At 50.4% G+C, this 15,343-nt stretch overlaps 8 protein-coding genes across 8 annotated transcripts; 3 read left to right on the forward strand and 5 right to left on the reverse strand.

The window, feature by feature from the left end:
- Positions 1 to 435: 435 nt before the first annotated feature.
- VTN49DRAFT_5576 (uncharacterized protein) lies at positions 436 to 2,317 on the reverse strand (the record flags this gene model as incomplete). Its single annotated transcript, XM_069413648.1, has 7 exons — positions 436 to 487; positions 540 to 720; positions 773 to 1,121; positions 1,184 to 1,603; positions 1,662 to 1,867; positions 1,926 to 2,021; positions 2,074 to 2,317. 7 exons carry the CDS (start codon positions 2,315 to 2,317, stop codon positions 436 to 438), a joined length of 1,548 nt encoding a protein of 515 aa, XP_069266299.1.
- A 2,240-nt stretch (positions 2,318 to 4,557) lies between these two features.
- VTN49DRAFT_5577 (uncharacterized protein) lies at positions 4,558 to 4,998 on the forward strand (the record flags this gene model as incomplete). Its single annotated transcript, XM_069413649.1, has 3 exons — positions 4,558 to 4,649; positions 4,720 to 4,878; positions 4,950 to 4,998. 3 exons carry the CDS (start codon positions 4,558 to 4,560, stop codon positions 4,996 to 4,998), a joined length of 300 nt encoding a protein of 99 aa, XP_069266300.1.
- A 644-nt stretch (positions 4,999 to 5,642) lies between these two features.
- On the forward strand, positions 5,643 to 7,227 carry VTN49DRAFT_5578 (uncharacterized protein; the record flags this gene model as incomplete). The annotated part of the gene is made up of 10 exons (XM_069413650.1): positions 5,643 to 5,720; positions 5,782 to 5,813; positions 5,885 to 5,970; positions 6,037 to 6,198; positions 6,255 to 6,277; positions 6,343 to 6,380; positions 6,438 to 6,578; positions 6,643 to 6,892; positions 6,959 to 7,125; positions 7,194 to 7,227. The coding sequence occupies 10 exons, from the start codon at positions 5,643 to 5,645 to the stop codon at positions 7,225 to 7,227; spliced, it is 1,011 nt and encodes a 336-aa protein (XP_069266301.1).
- A 193-nt stretch (positions 7,228 to 7,420) lies between these two features.
- On the reverse strand, positions 7,421 to 8,323 carry VTN49DRAFT_5579 (uncharacterized protein; the record flags this gene model as incomplete). The annotated part of the gene is made up of 2 exons (XM_069413651.1): positions 7,421 to 8,094; positions 8,167 to 8,323. The coding sequence occupies 2 exons, from the start codon at positions 8,321 to 8,323 to the stop codon at positions 7,421 to 7,423; spliced, it is 831 nt and encodes a 276-aa protein (XP_069266302.1).
- Positions 8,324 to 8,604: 281 nt separating this feature from the next.
- On the reverse strand, positions 8,605 to 9,209 carry VTN49DRAFT_5580 (uncharacterized protein; the record flags this gene model as incomplete). The annotated part of the gene is made up of 3 exons (XM_069413653.1): positions 8,605 to 8,892; positions 8,986 to 9,121; positions 9,178 to 9,209. The coding sequence occupies 3 exons, from the start codon at positions 9,207 to 9,209 to the stop codon at positions 8,605 to 8,607; spliced, it is 456 nt and encodes a 151-aa protein (XP_069266303.1).
- Positions 9,210 to 9,992: 783 nt separating this feature from the next.
- On the reverse strand, positions 9,993 to 11,659 carry VTN49DRAFT_5581 (uncharacterized protein; the record flags this gene model as incomplete). Its single annotated transcript, XM_069413654.1, has 4 exons — positions 9,993 to 10,201; positions 10,254 to 11,256; positions 11,311 to 11,351; positions 11,404 to 11,659. 4 exons carry the CDS (start codon positions 11,657 to 11,659, stop codon positions 9,993 to 9,995), a joined length of 1,509 nt encoding a protein of 502 aa, XP_069266304.1.
- Positions 11,660 to 12,347: 688 nt separating this feature from the next.
- On the forward strand, positions 12,348 to 14,305 carry VTN49DRAFT_5582 (uncharacterized protein; the record flags this gene model as incomplete). The annotated part of the gene is made up of 4 exons (XM_069413655.1): positions 12,348 to 12,447; positions 12,501 to 12,616; positions 12,678 to 12,878; positions 12,941 to 14,305. 4 exons carry the CDS (start codon positions 12,348 to 12,350, stop codon positions 14,303 to 14,305), a joined length of 1,782 nt encoding a protein of 593 aa, XP_069266305.1.
- Positions 14,306 to 14,538: 233 nt separating this feature from the next.
- Positions 14,539 to 15,008, reverse strand: VTN49DRAFT_5583 (uncharacterized protein; the record flags this gene model as incomplete). The annotated part of the gene is made up of 2 exons (XM_069413656.1): positions 14,539 to 14,659; positions 14,713 to 15,008. The coding sequence occupies 2 exons, from the start codon at positions 15,006 to 15,008 to the stop codon at positions 14,539 to 14,541; spliced, it is 417 nt and encodes a 138-aa protein (XP_069266306.1).
- Between the last annotated feature and the right edge of the window lie 335 nt (positions 15,009 to 15,343).

Consider the following 15,343-nt stretch of genomic DNA (forward strand, 5'->3'; position numbering starts at 1 on the left):
CCTCCTTTAAACCTTCGTAAATCCCAAATATATTTTTTTTTTCTATAAAAAAGGAGAAAAAAAAACATGCAACAGCTGGGATTCGGTGGTGGTCACCCACCCAACTACTAACCAGCCGGCGTGTGGCTTAAGTACGGCTGAGCGGACGGGAAGCCCTGTTTTCCACACCCTATGGTCGCATGTACTAATCTTCTACATGCAACAGAGATTTATGCTTTCTTTCAATAGCTATTGATATTTCTCAACGTCCGTTTCCACCCAGAATTTTAGCGGCCATGGTCTACATCTCAGGCAACGAGGCTCAACGCGCTTTTCATCCGATCTTACGTATCTTCCATATCAGTGAATAGATAATCGATCAAACATGATCAAGCACTATTTGTATTGAACCACGTTGATGAACATCTCTATTCGTGTATCATGCGCCGTATATGCTCAAAGGGAATACACAAACTCGTGATTCTCCCGATCCGTCAAGTCCAAGAACCTGCTCCAGTCAATCGCAATTCATTCTTGTGGCGTTCATGTCAGCAACTTACTCCTGATTTTCCAGCTTTACGTAGCCGGGCTGTGCTCGAATTCTCGCCTTCCGTTGATTTTCGCGCTTGTACCACCACCAGATAAGGGCTAAATCCGCCAAACACACTCCAAAGCAGACCACGATGACAATTTCAGCCGGCACGTACCGTGGCGCATCTTCGGGTCGAAAAGTGTGTGGTCCTGCTCAGAATCAGCATTCTGCCATGGTCCACAGAGCGGCTGGAACCCATACCGATGAGATTGCCAACACAATACCCAATGAGGTACAGCGCTGCCACGGTCGTCTTCTTTGTGTATCCGGCGACATTCGTTGAGATCATGGACAGCAACGCTACGAATGACGTTGCACATGCAGGGAACAAGTAGTACCCGATCAAACGCCCGACGTTGTTGTCCACAGGGAGCGCAATGATGAGAATCATTCCCACAAGGGCCGCTATCACTCCGCCGCTGCTGAACAGCAGACGCTGGCCATAGTAGTCTCCTAGGAATCCGCTTAGAATCAGCGCGACGATTTCTACGGCGCCTCCTGGAGTTCCGTAGAGAAGGCTCTGCTCCGCCGTGTAGCCGAAGCCCACAATCTGCACATTTTGTCAATATGCTGGTATTCGGCAACTGACAAGGTATCCACACAAGTACTGACCAGTTGACTGAAAAAGTTGCTAACGCCACCGTTGGGAATTTGAGAGAACACCGAATACCCCACAAAGGCCCATGTCATTGGATCAGTCAATGCCTCTTTGAACTGATACCATTTGAAGCTCTTGTTGCCGATTCCCTGTTGGTTGACGCGAACTCTCTCCACGGCCTTGATACGGTCCTCCTTGGATAGCCATCGTGCATTGAGCTGGTTGTCCGGAATGTAAAAAAGGAAGAGCACACCCAGTGCGATAGTGAAAAGACCGTTCGCCAGGAAGACAACCTTCCACGGTTCGATTAAGGATCCGTGCTTGCGGCTGCCTACCGCAATCCCATATGCAATCAGACCTCCTAAAATCTGAGCTGTACCGTTGAAACTAAACCAGATGTTCGTTCGACTGCCTTGTTCACGCTTGGTCCACCACTGGCTTGTAATCAGCATTGTATCTACCATCTGAATGCAGCAGCAAGTAAGGGCTCACCTGTGAGGTCAGCAAGGCAAATCCTGGAGTAACTGCTGCCTCTGACACTCCCAGCATAAATCGAATAGCTACGGCGCCGCTGAAATTGTGAACGGCCGCAAAACAGGAGAGAACTGTCCCCCAAATGATGATCCAAATGGCCGAATACTTGCCGAGTGGCAGCCGCTGAAGCAACTGCCCGGTAGGATACTCCCAGGCCAAATACCCTTCGGACTTCTTAGTCAAAAATAATAATGAGGGAGATTGTTAGGTGGGAATCCTTACCGAAATAGAACAGACTTCCAAGCCATTGATAATTGTCGCCCACGAGGTGGAGATCTTCTTTCAGCCCCATAACGCTGGCGTAGGACAAGGTCGTTTCTATACCTCCATCAATACAGGACCATCCCACTTTCGATAACAAGTACCGTACTATCGAGATAGTTCATCATGTACACAAGGCACATGAGTGGCATCAAATGCCAGTCAATGGTCCTCAGCAACCTGCGGTTTGTCTCCTCATCGATCGTGATCTGTTGCCCTCCCGCTTCCAAGACAGCCTTCAGAGCTTCATCTGCATCGTGCGAATGCTCGACTATCTTCGGATCAGCGCCGACCGCGGCATCCTTTTCCGGGTCCGCGACAGGCGGAACCGTTTTCTCTTCTGTCGAAGTCATGGCGATGATGAATCCCCAGTTCGACGACAATGGCAGCCGAAGGGCAGAACTCAATGACGGGAAAACTCAAAGCATCGTCCCTTTCCGAGTTCTTATATATGGTAGGAACCGATGATAACGTTGTGCTCGAGTGTGGAGATCGAAGATAAGAGGGCCTTCCCATTGGAGATCTTATCGCGTTAACCAACGGTCAACGGGAGGGGAACTGTTTGTTCCTTTCCTTTCAAGGATACCAATCTTCGATCTCAAGCGGAGCTGTTGTTACCTCCCTCCAACAAGTCTCCGTTTCAACATGACGATCGCATTAGATTGGAGGATGCAGTACGAGGTGTGAGGGGTCAAGAGACCATGTCATTTCGATCGAAATTCATTAGTCCGTTTGCGATTTTATCGCAGGTGCTAGTGTCACCCAGGGAATGATTGCGAACTCGAGCTCGGAAATTGCGCAAGAGAGCTTCATTGGCACCAGAATGAGTTTAAATCGGCCGAGTCGGCCAACGAATCGATATTTCATCACCAAGATGGCTAATGAAAATCTCGGTCTTGGAGATTACTATCTGCAATGCCGTTTGGAGCAAAGATTACGACAGATTGGTTCGTATCGTCGCATATCAATCGAACTTGCCATAATGAAGTTTTAACTCACTACGAGACGTTTCTGTGATGTTATCACAAGCAAACTCAGGTGAAGGGTCATTCCCTTCCATCGCAGATGAACCTCGGTCATCCCCAACTAAGGCCAAAGACCGGTTCCGGTTCGGCTACTACCCGTCGGCTTGCGGATCTTGTGTGAAGCTTAGACCATATTGGACCTGGAGAGGAGAGACCTGCAGCCAAGAATCCTGATTGGAGGGCGGAGAATCTCCAGATGCCAAGACACTAATGAACAGATCTAACTTGTTTTGGATTAATCCAGTAGACACTACGGAGGTAGGTTAAATACCTAACCTGGGGGTAGATAAGGTACTCCGTTCGGAGTACAGAATAATTTGGAAAGTAATTGGCACTACTTCCCCTGTGTTAAGCTTATGTATAGAGAATTCTTTTCTTGTAGGTGATGTATGGAGTAGGCATCCCTCCATCTGACCTATCAGAATCGAAGACTTTGTGGCCAACTGGTTGTAGTCCTTGAAGGCGACGCCGAACGGAGGATATGGTTTTCAATGTAGAATTTCCTCTGGCTACTATCTTGGCGATTGACTATGCGCAACTCAATCACAACACGTAAAGTCATCGTCAGTTTACTGATGACTCACGCACGTTGGATCTCGCAGACTTTGACCTGGACAGGGGCCCCCGATTGCCAGACTCAAGATGAGAAAGACACCCTTGTCACCATGCGCCTTAAAAGGCCCTCGCATTTGGTACCGCTTTTGTAGAGGCGCGGCAACTCCATTGGAGAAGTGAAGATCTTGATCCTTGTCCTCATTATGCATATCACTTTATCAATGCCGAGCCTGGGTGCCGAACACTCGTCACGGAGAAGCAAGGTGCGTAAGGGCCCTTGTTGGGTATTGCGACCAGATCTTGGGTACCGTTCGAGAACAATCCTGCACACAATCGAGTATTCCGTACTCCATGCATTTTGGGTTGTTGAACTTGTGATCTGTCAACTGTCAATTTTCCGAAAGCTCAACGGAGAGCTATCCCACCATGACAGAAGCGTCTACTTAGAAACGCAGATAACCGCCACTACTAACGATACCCTATCGAACGTTGAAGTGGATACCTCGGTACGATGTCCTCCTTGCGGTACCAGGTGATCGGCGTGGCTTGAGCCGTACCCAATCAATTGTTAGTTCGACCAAGGAACCCGTAGTCATGACGCTCGACTGGCGGGCTTTGACAAAGCTTCTCCCAACGTGAAGTGCCTCGTAGAAGACATCGAGTCCGAAGTGGCGTATGAAAAGCACCTATTTGGATTTATTCACGCGCGATACCTATATAGGTACCTATTCTGATTGATCAGAGACTTTGGAAAGATAATCAACCTGTGCCATTGTTATGCCAACGGAACTTTGTCCCCTTTTTTTTTTTTTCTTTTTTTTTTTTTTTTTTTTTTTCCTTCACCGATGAAAAATAGTCAGTCGAGCCCTGCGGCTGGGTTGAATACCAAGACTGGGAAGGCTACCTCTACTGGAAGACAGCAGTCTCGACGGCTCCGGGCTCCGAAAGTACATCGACGAAGTGTATGGCGCGTCCAAAAAGGCCAGAGCTATGAAGTCCATCTAGGAATCAAGATGGTGCAGTGGTTCAAAAACGCCGGCTTTGTGGACATCCGTGTGGAGAATTTTGTCGTTCTTTACGGCGTCTGGCCAAAGACCTCCGTCTAGTTTGTTTCCTCCTATCCGCAAGCAGTACTACGAAATGATCTCTGTCCTCTTCGTACAGACGAATGTCAGTGGTTTGCTCCAAGCCCAGGCCGAAGCAGCCTCCGAGGGCGGACCCTTGGCCGCTCTGAAGCGGTACAAACAGTGGAGCGAGGAGGAAGCCATAATTCTTGCCAGCCAGGCCCATACCGAGGCTGGAATCGTAGAATTCACGCGATGTATGACTTTGGAGTATGTTATCAAGCATTACCACCATTTCTTGACTATTTGATGAGAAAGCTAACAGCTAATGAGACCGGCAGCTCTGACGTTCGCGGCCAGCGCCTTGATGATGGGGCCTGGTATGGATAACATATTAAATAGACCGCGAACTCCAGATTTCGATTAATTTAAATGCCCTGAACCGTAGCTAATGGATTCGATTCTGAAATTCTAAGGAGGAATTCAATTTCTCGGCCAAGGAATGAATGCAATTATGTAGTAGAATCTCCTTTGTGTAATTATGCCAGTGACCAAATATGCACAAATTTTGCCCGTTATAGACATAAACTGTGGCCAGTTTAACTGAGATTTAGCTGAATGCTTCGAATGCATGATATTCACAGCGTTGAATATCCCAGATCTAGAAACGGATAAGGGCTCTGTTGCTCAGCCTCACGAAAGTATGTCAGTATGTGCCCTACCCTAATCCGCAAAGAGGCGGTCGCCTCTGTTACCGCTTTGGCATAAGTGCAGCAACGCCGTTGGAGGACCAAGATCTTGACCCTTGTCAAGTCGTGTGTGATAGTTAACTTTCATCGTACCGACCCCGCAGGGTGCCGGGCTCTGGTCACAGAGAAGCAGGATATTAAAACGTTCTTGGTGGATGTTGTGGCCAGCTCTTGGGTGCCGTTCGAAACGTTCACACACCTACTCCATAACTACACGTTTAGGGTCGTTGAACTGTGATCAGTCAATTCTCAATTTTCCAGAACTCAACGGAGGATTATTCCACCATGACAGAAACGTCCGCTCTGGAACAGATAACCGCCACTACCAACAACATCCCGGCTAACGTTGAAGTGGACAACTCTGTATGATACCTATCCCTCCATTGCGGTGCATCAGAGCGCGCTGCTTACTTGAGTCTCATAGTATGAGAACGACTCCTCTTATGGCGATGAACTGTACGTGAAATGATGCTATGGCACACCGGATCTCAAAGGACTGCTCATGCATAGTATTCTCGGACATAAAGATCGTCGTACAGCGCGTCGTTGAGATCGTCGGTGCTTGAATACCGACATGAGAATGGCCGTCGGTACCATAAATTCCGCGATGGGTGTAGGTGCTGGCCATTTCCTGTGAGGCTACCTAAAGGGTTTAAACTGATCGTTGCTTTCTTCCCAGCATACCTGCTGCCCAACGATGAATCAGAAAACGACCGCCTGGACATGACACATGAGCTGTGCCTCCTGATGCTGCAACGGAAATTATATCTAGCCCCGATCAAGAATCCGCAGCGAGTGATCGACCTGGGGACGGGGACAGGTATCTGGGCCATCGATTTTGGTAAGCATGTTTGCTGGAGTTAGCCGACGCAGGGTACCGGTACTGATTCAACGTAGCGGACCAACATCCGGAGGCAGAGGTAGAGAATGACATTGGGAACGATTCTAGACAACAGCATGCTGAGGCCGGATCTGTTTGTTCCAGGTGATAGGGTGTGACTTGAGCCCGATTCAGCCGACTCTGTCAGTATAAGTTGATAATTTGCATTAATGTCGCTCGATTGACGAGAGGTTTGGCAGAGTTCCTCCGAACTTGAAGTTCCTAGTGGACGACATTGAGTCGGAGTGGGCGTATGAAAAACATCCATTTGACTTTATTCATGCGCGAAACCTGCTCTGCTCCATCAAGGACTTTGAAAAGCTAATCAAACAATGTTATCGGTAGGGCATCGGAACGTTTCCTTGTTCTCCTTATTGGCCTTTACTGACACTCGAACGAAATCAGATCAATCAAGCCCGGAGGCTGGGTTGAGTTTCAGGACTGGGACGGCTACCCCTACTCGCAAGACGGCAGTCTCGAAGACACCGGGCTCCAAAAGTATTTCAGTGAGGTCTATGGTGCATTTGAGGAGGCCGGTTACGAAGCTCGTCCTGGGCCCAAGCTGGAGCAGTGGTTCGAGGACGCTGGCTTCGTGAACGTTCACGTGGAGAAGTTCGCCGTTCCCCTTGGTGTCTGGCCGAAGGATCGCCATTTGGTCAGTTTTTTCCTCATATATAAAACAGTAAATTAAATTACAGTTCAGTACTGACTCTCTGCATAGAAGAAAGTCGGCACCTGGATGCGGGCTCAGGCCGAAGCTGGCTACGAGGGCGCCGCGTTAGCCGCTCTAACGCGATTCAAGAATTGGACCAAGGAGGAGGTCATTGTCCTTGCCAGCCAGGCTCGGGCTGACAGCCGGAATCGCAAAATCCACTCGATCTACGACTTGTGAGTATTCTCGTAGCTTTGAGCGGCGCCAGATTCAATATCAAACTAACCACGAACGACATCCGCAGCTATGTCGTTTACGGCCAGCGTCCCGAGAATTGACCGGGATGAAATCTGAATGGACAATACTATAGTCAATCAGTACTTACTGCATATATTTTGCTGTCATAGAATACTTTATATTCTTAGAGGGAGACGGGGCCACATTTCCTATCAAATAACGATGGCTGTCTTGATTGATTGAACCGGCCGGAGTCATCTGTCGACAGCTACTTTGCTCTAGCCAGTCCCAGCGCTATTGCACCAAACGTGCCTGATAAGCTTCCCAGCCTTGCTGCTGATACTGCTTGGCCGCTTCGACTGGATCAGCCGCCGCGTAGATACCTCGGCCTGCTATGATGAAGTCCGCACCACGGCTGATAGCAGACTGCGGTGTCTGGTACTGCTGACCCAGCTTATCTCCCTTTGAAGAGAGATTCACCCCCGTCGTGAAGACAACAAAATCTTCATCTTCGGACCGGGGAACTTCTGCTGACTGCACGTCGGTCAAAGCGCGTGTGCTCACGAAGCCAACGACAAAATCCCTGTGTCGACGCGCAATCTCCACCGACGAAACCGTGTAGGGGCCCGTCGCCAATGAGCCCTTGGACGTCATCTCCGCGAGGATAAGGAGGCCTCGCTCCGATCCGTAGGGGAAATCCTTGGCCTTGACTGTCTGTTCCAGTGCCTCAACAATCCCTTCTCCCGGCAAGATACTGCAATTGACGATATGAGCCCATTCTGCGATCCGCAAAACGCCGCCATGGTATTGCTTCTGCACCGTATTTCCGATGTCGACGAACTTTCGGTCTTCGAAGATTAGAAAGTTGTGCTTTTCGGCGAGTTGCTTGAGTCCGGTTATCGTCTCTTGGCTGAAGTCGGACAGAATATCAATATGGGTCTTGATCACGGCGATGTAGGGGCCGAGACCTGTAATTGAAAAAATTGAAAAGGTTTGTCAAAACGTCCACATTGTACGAAAGCAGGAATCTGTGTGCATACGATCTGCCAGATCAAGAAGCTCTTTTGTTGTCGTCACGTCCGCGGAGACGACAACATTAGTTTTCTTTGCTTCTGCGATTTCAAACAACTTGCGCACGAGCGCATTGGGGTGTTTTTGGGCGCGGGCGCCGTACGGCAGTCGTGAGTTGGACGACATGGTGATTTGCGGGGGGAATTATGATGGCATGGCGGGGTGGGATTAGGGATCTTCAATTTTTCGCCGCAGCGTTGGGGGTCTCCGAGCTTGGCTTGCAAGGTGCTCGCTACCTCGTCATGACCTGAAGCCATGACGCCATCGAGCTTGCGTCCAACAAAGTGACCAATTAACGAAAAAGTATTCAAACTTCATGTAATTCTAAAGCTCAGGTACGGACTATAAATTCAAACTTTCGAACTTTCCGACATCGATTTCGCCGCGTTACTGTACCGTGCCAGGATTCAAGAGTTTGTCAAGCTCAATCCCACACCGAAAGCCGCCATCGCCCACAGTCCACCTTGGAGGAGCCAGAACAAACCGCCCCGGTAACGACCTTTACCTTCCGGAATGCCAGAATACACATATCCCTGCAGGAACAGGATCCGGCAAATGACCCAGGCGCCTCCCAGAACAGCGGAAGCCACCGGCCACCTCAGACCAGCGACGAGGGTGTAAAGCATCGTCTGGGGGAAATTCTCGAGATAATTGGCATGGGCGCGTTGGGCGCAGTTGAATTGCTCTGCTTTAGGCTGTTTGATTTAAACACCGGACATGATCAGCTTGTGTGCTCCTCGCGAACTCGATGTACCGGCCAATCTGGGGACAAGATGGGAATGACATACATTGTTCTTGCATTGTTCTGGCGTCGCGTAGCAGTGAGGATAAGGCACCTTGGCGGGCTTGCGGAGGCGTCCTACAATGGTGCCATGGACAGTAGCCAGCAGCGGCATGGCGCCGAGGCCGACGGCCAGCGGCAGCCTGTGATGTGAATCAGTAACTTGAAATTGCCCAAAGCATAAGCCCATAACACTTACCAGTAGTTGTCCGGAACGGTGATTGGGACCATGTTGACTCGAGTTGCTTTGAAATTTGACCGTTTCTGAAGTCAATACAGCTCTCTACAACGATCCTGCTCAGGTTCGATCAATTGGGTCAGTGAGGGCAATTTAAAGTCTTAATCCTGAGACATAATATAGTAGCCTAGGTGAAGGAGTCGAAGAGAACTCAATGGAATTCCCCCCCTTTTTGCTTACGAGTGACACTCATTCACGCTGTTCCATTTTCCCACATGGAAGTTCACTTCCGGGGTGCCACATGGATTTGCCGATAAATCCGTGCACCATTGAGTAACTTGATGCTTCATTCATACTGCATAACCCTTACGCATTGCAGGCATAATTTATTTCAGTCATCACCGGCTTACGTGTTTCCAGGACTCATTATCGAAACCTTTCTGCTTTTTTCTTTGAGCCTGTCTGTCAACGTATGTTGGAGAAGTACCATGAGCCGCTCCACCAATGGGGCATTGTTCTACTCCGTCGGATGAGAGTTGCTCCGAGTTGCATCAAAACTCGACGATCGTCAGAGCTTCTCCGAACTTTCGCGCGGCAAGCGTAGGCTACACTGGATTCGCAATCTGATCCTACTCTAAAACCAATTACCGAGAATGAATTGATCGTTTTCTACTTGAGATGTCTTTTAACTAGCTGTGTTCTTGGATTAAATCTGACACTGTTGCCTTGGTCCGATGTGATCACATGGAACCTAGCATGGCACATCATTCCTCCGACATACAGGGAGTAGATCATGAATCGCAGATATGTGCATGGGACCAGGCAGCAAATCTCATTCATCTTGCCGGCGTTTTACTCACGCTCCCATACTTAGCCTGCCAGGCGAAAAAGTACAGCAAAGCACCGAGAGGCTGCCCGACTAGACAGAAACTGATCCAGAACACCGAGTTTCCGATAATGCGAGTGGAAATATCGGTCATCCGCTCGAGGGGAAGGGTGGCTGCGATGAGCGGAAGCTGGAGCATCATGCCGGCAAACGCTACCCCTGCAAGTCGTTAGCAAAAGGAAGGGTTTTGGAAGATCAGATCCAAACATACCGATGAGATTGTGTGTTGGAATTCCCACGAGGAGTTCATGTAGAACGGCAGAAAAAAGAAACACCATGAAGCTGGCAGAGAATTGGCTCCAGCCTCGGCCCACTAGTGGTGAGTAGATGTGCCTCTTCATGAACAGATACACCGGCTTGTTCCATGATCGCCAGTACATCCCGACGCTCCAGCTATTCCACCAATCCGAGTAGAACTCGCGGTCTCCAAATCGCATGACTTCGGCTAGTCCATTGAGGAATGACTGGAAGAATGCATAGAAGCCCGCAAGCCAGATCACAAGCGAGATGGTCGACAACTTCATGATGCGCTCCACGATCGACGTCACGTCCAAGACTGCAATCTTGTCAAGCGAATTTCGCAGCACCGGAGCAGCGTACTGCGCGGACATGAGCCAGATAAAGACGGACAGCACGACAAATTCCAGCGCACGCTTTCCCACGAACCCCCAACGAATGCTTGGACTGCGCGGATATACCGGTTGGTAGACGAGTGTTGGCGCTAGCCAAAAATATGTCAAATTCCCAATGGTGACGTTCTGCGGGTACGGGCATGAAGCGTAGATCTCCGGCAGCCCAGATTGCTCGGACGCGTTGAGCATCGCAAGTCGCAGGTCTCGATTTGTGAAGGCGTAGGAGCAATTCTTGAGCCAGACAATGATGGCGTGAAGCTCGCACATCGTCCCGATACCGGGATGATGAATATAGTAATAGACTACGAAATTTGTAACTGCCAGACAGAGCGTGGCATTGACCGTATGTGCAAAAGCAATCCAACGCCAGGTGGTCCTGAAAGCGCGGTCTTCTCTCTCGGCTTCGGCGGGTGAATCGTCCTTCTTCTTGCGTCCAACCGCGCCCTTAGCTTGCTGGGCAGCAGCCAACTCGATTATATATGCGACGAATAGGTGACAGGGAACGAGGGCGAAGAGAATGGACCCGAGAAGTAGGTCATCTTTCCGCACGTCGTGGCATTTGATACAAACAAGTACTCCATACTAACTCAGTTTAGTTAAATGATTCAGTTGAATTCGCAAGTTGTACCGGCTTACCTTGAGGAAGTTCTCAACTACCAGACGCAGATTCATCACAACTGCCACATGATCAGCTTGCTGACCTTTCCGCCTTTCGCGTGTCTTGCTCACCCAAAACAATGACCATCAAATTGCGAAAACCCAGAAAACTGGGATTTGCACCGGAATCCCGACTGAGGCACGAAGCTCGCGACTCGGAGTGGTACGCAGCAACATGACGATATTTGCTTCGCTTGACTGGCGCCGGGGCATTCGTTCGTGTCTGCTGCGGGCCATTGTTCTTGCCGTTGCTCTTGTTGCCATTGTGCTTGCGAGGACGGGAAAGGCTCCCGTTAAGCCTCGGACCACGGGAACTTGTCGCTGCCATGGCGATGGCCAGGATTTGCTTCTACATGGGACGTACCGCCGCAGACAGGTCGACTACTCTCCTGAAGATACGCCGAGGATAATTGCGAGAAAAATCCGAGGAACCGTGACGGCAGCAAGGTCGCATCAATGCTAGGGATCGATGGTGGATAGCGACCGCCCTTGGCGAACAGGGGCCTGAGTTGCTGTCAACACCAGCAATGATCAAATGGAATGAAGGAGGAGAACCGGCCGGGTCTCGAAAGATATCAGCGGCATGGCCGGCGGGGCAGGAGATAGAGGGGTTTTTCTGGAAGAGGAAGCATTATCATTGAGAAAAGGTGACAATTACCAGGATCTCACAGGTTTTTTGACTTTTGCCTCCTCTCATCAATCCTGGAACCGAGAGTCTGGACAATCGGATGATATCGGTTAGACCTACGTATAACTGCGAAGAGTTGTTTGGTTGTTTAGATATCCAAAATAACTAGGTTAAGTTTACCTGGCCAATCAGCGCCCACATAGCTCTCTCTAGAGGTCGAGGGAGCAAAAAGCTCAGAGACCACTTTAATGCCGATTACCAACGGATTCTGCACGCGCCCGAGTCAGACTCTCTTTTGTAGCAAGCCTCCTGCAAGGACTGAAGTTAGGGTTGTTCTCCAGCCGTGTTGCCCTGACACATATTTTCGCGCCCACTTCCAGCCAGGCTCATGGCTAGCTTCGACGAGCAGCCGCCCGCCGAGGGCCAATATACCGCGCGCCCATCAAGAACATACGAAGCAGCGGGCATTGTTCTTCCTCGAAGACCAAGTATGTTCGCGCGTCAGCACGGGCAGTCAGAGGCTGACAACTAACTCTCTTAGGACCAGTTACCGATTATGGATCGTCAATGGTGCAATGGATGCACACGCGGCGGCCGAGATGGAAAGGCGCGCACCGAATGGAGGTGGAACGGCCCAGTGCGAGTTACGCTGTTGATGTGAGGATTTTTGTGATCCATCTCCGAAGTTGACCTCTCTGACTTTGGCTGTCGTTATTAGATGCTTCCCCCGTTGGCCAGAATCCACTCACCGGCTGATACCATCCCTGTCCGACACTTGCATCAGTCAATCGGCAAGTCTAAGAGACCAATCACCGTAGTGCGATGGACACCAGAGGGCCGGCGACTGCTTACAGGAGGCCATACGGGCGAATTCATGCTATGGAACGGGACAGCATTCAATTTCGAGACTGTAATGGATGTACGTGCAGGATGGATTCCGAAATATAGCCTTACTGGGAAACTTACATGCGCGATCTACAGGCGCATTATGATCAATTTCAAGCCGGTGTGACCGCCGCTGCTTGGTCGCATAGCCACGACTGGCTCATCTCAGGCGGCCAAAAAGGTGATGTCAAGTATTGGCGTCCGAATTTCAACAACGTTGAAACGGTTGATGAAGCCCATCATGATGCCGTTCGCGATTTAGCCTGGGGTCCCGCCGATACAAAATTTCTTTCCGCGTCGGATGATACCACACTGAAGATCTTCGACTTCACTGCGCGTGCATGCGACACCGTCTTGACCGGCCACAATTGGGATGTCAAATCTTGCGATTGGCATCCGACAAAGGGACTCTTAGTGTCCGGCTCCAAAGATCATCAGGTTAAGTTCTGGGATCCCCGGACCGGCCGGTGCTTGACGACCCTGCACAGTCACAAGAATACCGTCACCACGACCCGATTTTCTCGAGTTAACCAAAATCTTTTGGCAACGTCTTCGCGAGATTGCACGGCGCGAGTATTCGACCTACGGATGATGCGGGATATTTGCATTCTGCGAGGCCACGAGAAACCCATCTCGACATTAACATGGCATCCCATCCACAGCTCGTTGATCTCAACAGGCAGCGAGGATGGTTCGTTGTATCATTATCTGCTCGATGAGCCCAATCTACCGCCTGGGCAGGTGCCTACAATTGCTCCATATGATAGCAATGACCCCCTCAATACCCCACCGCAAGTGATCTATCCTGCCCACCGCATTCAGTACGCCCATGCTTCGACCATCTGGTCTCTGGACTGGCATCCTCTAGGGCATATCTTAGCTTCTGGCTCGAAAGACAACTTCACGCGATTCTGGTCCCGAGCACGCCCCGGAGAAACCTCGTATTTGACGGATCGCTTCCATGTCGGTGAAGAGGCAGCAGAAGCCCAGGGCACCTGGAACCGAGCATTCGCCAGGAAGCAAGCCCGGGAAGAAGAGCAAGGGCTCCAGGACGAGGAGGAAGAGCGGGCCGAGCAAAAGGCATCCGCAGCTGCTATCCCAGGAATTCAAAAAGGTCCATTGCCGGGTATATCGGCCGATGGATCAGGAGGCCAGAATGTGCTGCCGGGTATTGGCAACATCCAGCCACCGCCGCAAACTAGCGCCCCTGCATCTATGCCCGCAAACGCTAGTCAACTAGCCTCCCTGATGACAGGGCAATCGCCTGCATCGAATCCCGGCTTTCCGCTTGCAAGCGCAGGTCTCCCTGGCTTCTCGACGACGCCGACAACTGCTAATACCTCGACGCCTCCAAATCTCCATCCGAGCCTGAATCTAGCAGAACTGCAGAAGCAGCTCCTTGCCCAAGGAGTACAATTGCCAGCTAACTTTACCAACCCAAGCGCTTGGAACAAGAGCTAAGGTCACCGCCGGCGGTGACTGTCTTGCATATATCTTGCTTCACGTTCGCATAGCTGCATAATGTGGATCTGTATTATGACCAGCTGTTAGGGAGCATTGACTTTGGCGAAATGCGGATGGGTAATACTCGGATGGCGTTGTATGTGGCACACGACATCTCGGCGTGATGTCTTGATCTCCTTTTATGGCATCAGGGTGGGATCAATCAATCAAACTTACCTGCAAAAGTCATTTCATAGAGCTCCTTGCATCGGGAAACTAGATAGGATCACGACCAGAATATTGATGACAGCCCACACCAGAGGCATCCAGGTCGTCATGGTAAAATTGCCTGCCTCGTAAATCGCTCCCAGACTGCACCCAGTCAGAATCTCCACAACCCAGTCCCGAAGTGTCCGATCACGCACAGCAAGCCCGTCGCGCTCCCTGCTAAGAGAGCTTCCAGTCCAGAAATCGTCAGATAGACCAGAGGCACCGTCCACAACATCCGCAGCGATTTCCAATTCCGCCACTGCATGGCGACCGCAAACACGGCCACCAACAAGTGAACACCGCCATAGATGATGAGAGTCCAATAGAGCGTGAACCGCCAGATGTCGGAGGTGTAGTAGAGCTGTCTGTTGCTCGGGATAGCGCCGATGACGGGGATGTGCAGAGAGGGAAACGGCGGCGCGGAGTAGTCGAGCGGGATCCGATTGCCCATGCTGCGTATCTGATGGCCCGTTCGAAAGCACTGGCTTGTCAAGAGCGGATTGCCCTGGGCTCCAAGGTGACCTGGCGATGAAGAACAACGAGTAGCTAACCTCCATAGTTTAGCGTACATGTATGTTATTAATTACTTTTTACAGTTTGGCGTACGAGTATCACAAGATCTTGCTCTTTTAAGGTTTAACACGTATAACCCGAGGCTGCTTATCAGTGGGTCTGTTTGCATTGTTTGTGTTCTCCATCGGAGCTGGGAACCTCGGCTGCGGAGAAACCATCTCCAATTCCATGTGCTCTGATGTCCATATCCGCCAGGTTCTTTTACCATGACGC

This window comes from Thermomyces lanuginosus, assembly GCF_041956635.1.
Source record: "Thermomyces lanuginosus strain ATCC 200065 unplaced genomic scaffold VTN49scaffold_35, whole genome shotgun sequence".
Classification (NCBI taxonomy): domain Eukaryota; kingdom Fungi; phylum Ascomycota; class Eurotiomycetes; order Eurotiales; family Trichocomaceae; genus Thermomyces; species Thermomyces lanuginosus.